This window comes from Zingiber officinale, chromosome 4B (genome assembly GCF_018446385.1).
Source record: "Zingiber officinale cultivar Zhangliang chromosome 4B, Zo_v1.1, whole genome shotgun sequence".
NCBI lineage: Eukaryota > Viridiplantae > Streptophyta > Magnoliopsida > Zingiberales > Zingiberaceae > Zingiber > Zingiber officinale.
The window spans coordinates 92,419,599-92,425,552 of record NC_055993.1 but is presented as its reverse complement, the minus strand read 5'-3'; the positions used below and the strand labels follow the sequence as shown (position 1 = coordinate 92,425,552).

At 40.2% G+C, this 5,954-nt stretch overlaps 2 protein-coding genes across 6 annotated transcripts; one reads left to right on the top strand and one right to left on the bottom strand.

Annotated features, from left to right (window-relative positions):
* Positions 1-604: 604 nt before the first annotated feature.
* Positions 605-2,097, top strand: LOC121977725. 2 transcript variants are annotated; one of them, XR_006111016.1, is made up of 2 exons: positions 605-1,035; positions 1,371-2,097. XR_006111016.1 is itself a non-coding variant. In XM_042530167.1 (2 exons), exons 1-2 carry the CDS (start codon positions 1,191-1,193, stop codon positions 1,826-1,828), a joined length of 465 nt encoding a protein of 154 aa, XP_042386101.1. In that variant the 5' UTR covers positions 605-1,190; the 3' UTR covers positions 1,829-2,095. The 2 variants fall into 2 exon arrangements, 1 of the variants encoding a protein (XP_042386101.1); XM_042530167.1 differs by having other exon boundaries at positions 605-1,197; positions 1,371-2,095.
* Positions 2,098-4,189: 2,092 nt separating this feature from the next.
* LOC121975537 (transcription factor bHLH80-like) lies at positions 4,190-5,954 on the bottom strand. 4 transcript variants are annotated; one of them, XM_042527243.1, is made up of 7 exons: positions 5,737-5,954; positions 5,224-5,661; positions 4,989-5,137; positions 4,834-4,908; positions 4,688-4,753; positions 4,548-4,616; positions 4,190-4,457 (listed from the first exon to the last, which is right to left on the bottom strand). In XM_042527243.1, exons 2-7 carry the CDS (start codon positions 5,615-5,617, stop codon positions 4,365-4,367), a joined length of 846 nt encoding a protein of 281 aa, XP_042383177.1. In that variant the 5' UTR covers positions 5,618-5,661; positions 5,737-5,954; the 3' UTR covers positions 4,190-4,364. The 4 variants fall into 4 exon arrangements, with proteins under 4 accessions (XP_042383177.1, XP_042383181.1, XP_042383179.1 ...); XM_042527247.1 differs by having other exon boundaries at positions 4,989-5,134; XM_042527245.1 differs by having other exon boundaries at positions 5,224-5,656.

Below are 5,954 nucleotides of genomic sequence, written 5' to 3'. Positions count from 1 at the left end.
CCTTAACAGTTCTCAATACTAACTCCATATATATAAAGGGAAGTAAATACCGACCCATAGAAAGATAAACCTAGTTCTTGAGAATCGATTCTCGTCATGCATCCAACTGCTAAGCCCTAGGGGCTAATTTTTATTAGTAAAGCATCTATGATTCGAGGTACCAGCAATGAAATAAAAATCATGATGAAATAATAATAAAGAAAAGTCGATGCAAGATTTTCTCGGGCCCAGACTTTTGCGAGAAGGTTTGATTCATATCGCCGACAACATATTATTCAACAGAGGCGGAGGAAAAGCTTTCTACAATATTAACAAAAAATATATAATATTATTTATCAATGATCATTCCGAAAGAGAATTATCCTATTATTTTCTGTTATTTGTGTGAAAATTAAAATACATATTTTGCATGGATGAGATGAACTGAGCGGGTCAATCGGTGAAAGCGAGAATCTCCTGTTCATCCCTGACAAAAATCATCAATCGGTGAAAATTCTCTGTCAATTTCATTCTTTTTTTTTATTTTATATTTTTTTTTACGAAAATTAGAAGAATTAGACGAAGGGTATAACTGAGGCAATACCATATATCTTTCTGTAGGTTTTGGCCAACAGACAGGAACAACGCAACCAGGTATCCAATCGGCTCTCTCCTCTTCCTTCTCAATGGCACTGCCACCTCCTCTCTCGGCAGTCGGCTCTCGTCTTTTTAGCTACCTCTTGGAGATTCGATCATGGCAGCTGCCTAATACGCTTGCTTCTAATGCTTCGTAACTCCTATTCGAAACCGCACTCCCTTCTACTCCATTTTTGGTTTTCATTCTCTTGTTCGAGAATCACTCTTTGTTGGGTGTTGGCTGTCAAATCTTCGCCTTTGTGGAGACAAGCGCCTAAAAATCCGATCTTTTTGATGCACTGTTGCTCAATTTCTTATTTCGCCATCAGATACGAAGGAAATGGATGCGAGATTGTAGTGGCGGAGACCTGATGCTCCTGAACCAAAAAATGTCGTCCTTCGGCGATATCCATCATTAATGTTAGTTTTAGATGTTCCTTTTTTGCTTCCGAAGATCAATGAGATCGTTCGACTTGGGCGATTGGGATTGGCGGAATCAATTCCGATCGTCGACGTTGAAAGATTTCGCCTTTTATTTCCCCCTTATGGAACTGATTCATCGGCTTTCGTAGATTATGACCTGTATGTGTATTATATGATAATTTTCCTGAATGCTTCTTCATACGAATCAAATCTCAGCTTTCTTTTTGAAATTTCCCTATCAGAATTTTGCAGTTTGCCTCTTTGAAGCGATAGGGCTATCAAGTAAAGCTCCTGATTGCCTTATCAAAACTGTTTTCTCCTCTCTTTTGCAGTACATCCAATTGTCTTAGTGTTGCTGGTTTTAGGGTTGATGGGTAGAGGTACAGGAAAGGGGAAGAAATTGACTCTGTCCAGTTATAATGAGGATCCAAAGAGTGGCGGTGAAGAGCTTCTCCCTGCGTATAAGAGGAAAAATAGGCCTCAAAAGCCTTTGAACGATGACATCGATGAAGACGCTGAGCAAACTGAAGAAGGAGAAGATGATTTAAAGCTTAGTGCACTGAACGAAGAGGTTAAGGTCCTAACAATGGTGAACGGGAAGAAGAGGAAGCTTCTTTCAAAAGCAAAAGAAATCCCTGAATTACTGGAAACAGAAAATGGTTCTGGATCTAAGACTAAGGAGCATTCAACTTGTTCTAATAGTTTTCGACGCATTGGCAGCCGGCGGAAAAGTAAGCCTCGTAGGGCGGCTGAGGCCGGAGTAAGTGAGAATTTCTACCAATTTTGCTGAGCTCTTGTATCGGTCCATATACAACTATGGCTGATGTTTGTGATCCGAGGTGGTTCGCCCTTTCTTCCCCCCATTCATTTGCTTGACATGAATTAGCTTGGGTTTAAATAATAGCTATACCGTGTAATCTTCTATGCTCATAAAGCTAGATTCAAGCTTTAGTTGAGTCTCTTTTTTCTAAGAATCTTGAAAATGAAGTTTTTATTCTTACTATTGGTTTAGTGTTTTCACTGGAACACTTGCTATTGTCTTGCTTTATTTGAACTAGAGTTTATGTGTGTTTCTGTTACAATTCACCTGTTTTCTGATGCCTTCAATTGTTTTTCATCACTTTAGATGTTTGCCAATGGCGTTTGCCATGAAGCTCGATTTGTTATATTTTCTTCTGACAAGCCATGCTTGTGTCAGTTGGTGCACTTGTATGATGGTTTGGGGTCTTGTTTAACACAGGTTTCTCTCTGAAATATGGTTTCTACATTCATGGAAGTGCTTCATTCTTCAGTACTTTTTGTCTGGTTTATGTTGATTGAAAGGAAAAATAGTACACTCATCAATTTCTCCTTTTCCCTCTTTGCCTTTTCACTATTAACTCTATTCCAAGCAAATTTCTTTCCATTGTTCCCAGACCAAAAGGGCCACTTTGCCAGGAGAGACATCGAAGGAAAGAAAATCAGGAGGCTCTCCGAGTTAACCAACCATAAAAGTTCCCCAGGATGTCCATTGCTCACATAGTGATCTTTATGACTCCTTATTTTGTGTAGATTGAGAGCCCCATGGTACCAATTGTGCCAAAACTCAAAGTATTCATGTCTACATTTACGACTTGATCTTCGATACTAGTTTCTGTGTAATGCAACGAATTGAGCTGGTTTATTCAATTAGGTCGAAGGTCATCACAAAAAAGAGTTTAGGCTATCGCGAACTTACTGTTGACTACTAGTAACAGCACTGCAGTAGAACAAGAGCTGATACTTAGCTTTCATGACACTCTGATTTATACATATGCAAGTGAACAAAAACAAGGAAGAAGTGATCTGCTGGTTAGTTTGAGGTCATGTTGAGTTTACTGGAACTTGTATAACTAATTCAATATTGAGCCTTCCTAAATACATCATGATGGTCCTGCAGCTGCAGGCAAATTGCAGTGGAGTCCATGATCAAATATGACTCTTTTCAGATTCTTTGAAACAATCAAATTGATTTGATTCTTGAAAGAGTTGAGGATAGGATGGTAACTGTCTAAAATGACAGACTTCACTTGCATTGGAAGTACAGATTTCTGAACTGAAACAATTCACATGCTTTCTTCACCATTTGTCGAACTTATAACTCTGAATAGTTTTAGACTCCCAAAGTTTGCTCCTGGGAAACTTCAAAGCAAATATTCCTTTTTAGTTGTTCTCTTCCGGCAAGCGTAATGCATGAACTAGAACTACCACTAATTGAAGAAGTACTAAACGGTTTCATTGCAAAGATGCTTTGGACAAGAACAAAGTTTGTCTCTATTTAAATAGCAAGTTGTTTTTGCTAGAGCTTTCTCTGAAGAATGTAATGAATTTCTTTGAGGAATTTTTGTCTAGGAAATTAGATTTATATGTGGAAAAAAATAACTCTTCTTGATATTGCAAAGTAATTACATATGGATGTTCAGTGTTTGTGAGTCCTTGAGAAAGGAGAAGAAAAAGAAAGAGCTGAAGAAAAAAATAAGTCATTAAAGTTGTCTCCTTGAAAATGGAGAATGATCATGGAAGGAAAACATTCATATGGATCCTTCTTCAACCTTTCTTACTCAATTTGAAATGCTATACTACCATCATAGTTTGGCCATGATCAGTGGCGGTCTAATAGTATCAGATGATGATCAATGGTAGCTTGAAGGTCAAATCCAACATGTTCAAAGTTCAACCATATTTTAATGGTGATCAATAGAGAGAGGCTTGCCCGAGAAGTTTGGCAGTCTGATAATGATTTGATGATCAAACTCAAACTACTGGTAGTAACCAACTTCAATTAGTGATGGCACTACCATAGACCAATGTCCTGTGGTGATTACACTGGATCACAATCCTCCCACTGACCACGCCAGCTTCTTCACTTTCTCCTCCACCTGCTCACTGAATTTAACCCAGGCAATGCCAATGCAACCTTCTGTTCAAAAATGGCCTTTCAACAGTGGAGATGCCTTTTTCTCTTTGTTGGATACAGCTGCCTTCCTCACAAGACATTGTTTCCTGGTTTGAAGAGTCCTTGCAAATCAGAACAGAGCTAATCTTGTCCGATCCATGCAAATGGAGGAACATGCCATAAGTTTGTCTCTTTAGACCAGAGTAACACTGTTTATCAATGATAATAACCTCTGTATGAAGCTTAATGCTTATTCCAATAATTGATCAAATCTACTTGGGTAAAAACAACTCAACACACAAACTCACAGAAACCGAGCAAGATTGTGACTTTTTTGTCTGTGTACATTGCTTTTCTTCCTCCAGTTAAAATTTATCTCACAGAACTGATACTATGACCAATCACCAGCATTTCATATTTTACAGCACTCGGCCACTCCATTGCTCGGGTACTTCCTCTTCTTGCTAGATGAGCAGGTGCAGTTTGCCTGCTCTTCTGTAAGCATCTTGAAACAGTGGCAAAAAGAAGGCAAAAGAAATCAAAGAGATGCAAAGTGAAGATCTTGAAGAGCTTGTGATACCAGCTAGAATGATACCTTGACTTGTTTCTGTAGATTTTTGATGTAAACGACTGCTAAATCGAGCATATCGGCGGTGTTGGTTTGCTGCAATTTACCGTATTTTCAGCAAACAAGTTAGGCTGTTTGATGTTTATGTCAGTAATGAATTCGATTACCTTATCCATGTTAGGAACAAGTTCCTGCAACTTTTTAATTCTTTCACTAATTTTATTCCTCCTCACCTGATCAAATCCATGCTTCATTAATCTCATCAAGCCAAGCAAACAACATGAACGTAGAGATGAATAGAAGATTAATAAACCCTCTCAGCGATGCTCCGTGGGTGAGTAGCGCAACCCCGTTTGGCTCGAACCCTGCAAGGAACTGCATCCTCGAACTGTAGGAATCCAAAACCACACACAGAATTATAATTACAGAAGCTAAATGGTGTAATTAAGTGAATCCAATTTCGAATACCTGAGTCTCTGATTCACTGCCATGGCCACTTCCTTTGCTTCGGATCTCAGAAATCTGAGACATCAGAGAGTTTTGCCTCGGTGAGCAACTGATTGAAGGAAGATCCTTGTTTCTGTAACTGTTTGAACTGCTCATCATAGCGTAGCCTACTGATAAATAGATCATAAAAATTTCACCTTTGTTGTCTCATGAACAATAGACCAATGGATTAGATTTTTTGCGTGTAGATCGTTACCATTATCTGCATTCAAGTAGGAAGATAAGGCGGCAGCAGGAGAGCTCACTTGGCGAGTGAGATTGGACGAGTTCCTGATGTTTTCAATCTGATGTTCAGAAAACGTCGGCGGCGTAGCTGAGGGAGATATAAAGTTATGACGGGAGCTGGGCAACTCCAACGAATCTGGCGGCCGGAACTGGCCGCTGCCCGAAGAGTGATTATCTGAGAGGTTTGTGGTCGAGAATCTGGGGAACATGGTATCAGTCTCGGGCGGAAGAGGAAACAACTCGTCGAAGATGTCTCCGAGAAACGCGCTCGGAGCTGACCGGAACCGAGCAAGGCCGGAGCTCATATGTAGTTGTGTGCGGAGGAGTTCCGATTGGGGTTCCTTCGACGTAATTCTGTGCATCATTGATTTTCCACCGCCGCCCCCAAATCAATCACTCCCTTTCTAATCTAAAAATTACCATGGAAGATTGAAGCCGCGACGCTTAGAAAAGATCAGATTGGAAGCGCAGAAGGAACCCAAACCTCATCCCGCCGAAGAAGCTTCAAAAGAACCACTTTTTTCTGCTCGTAGTCGTCCGACCAACGGTGAACTCCAGCTCTACTGAAACTTTGCAGGTTGCAGATGAAATCTCGAAAATCGATGATACAAAATTGGACGGAGCGCCAGCTTTCTCCCCTAACTCTGTGAATCCACTGACGGAAGTGCCACCGGAGTGGAACCAGTGTTCTTCGATGGCGGC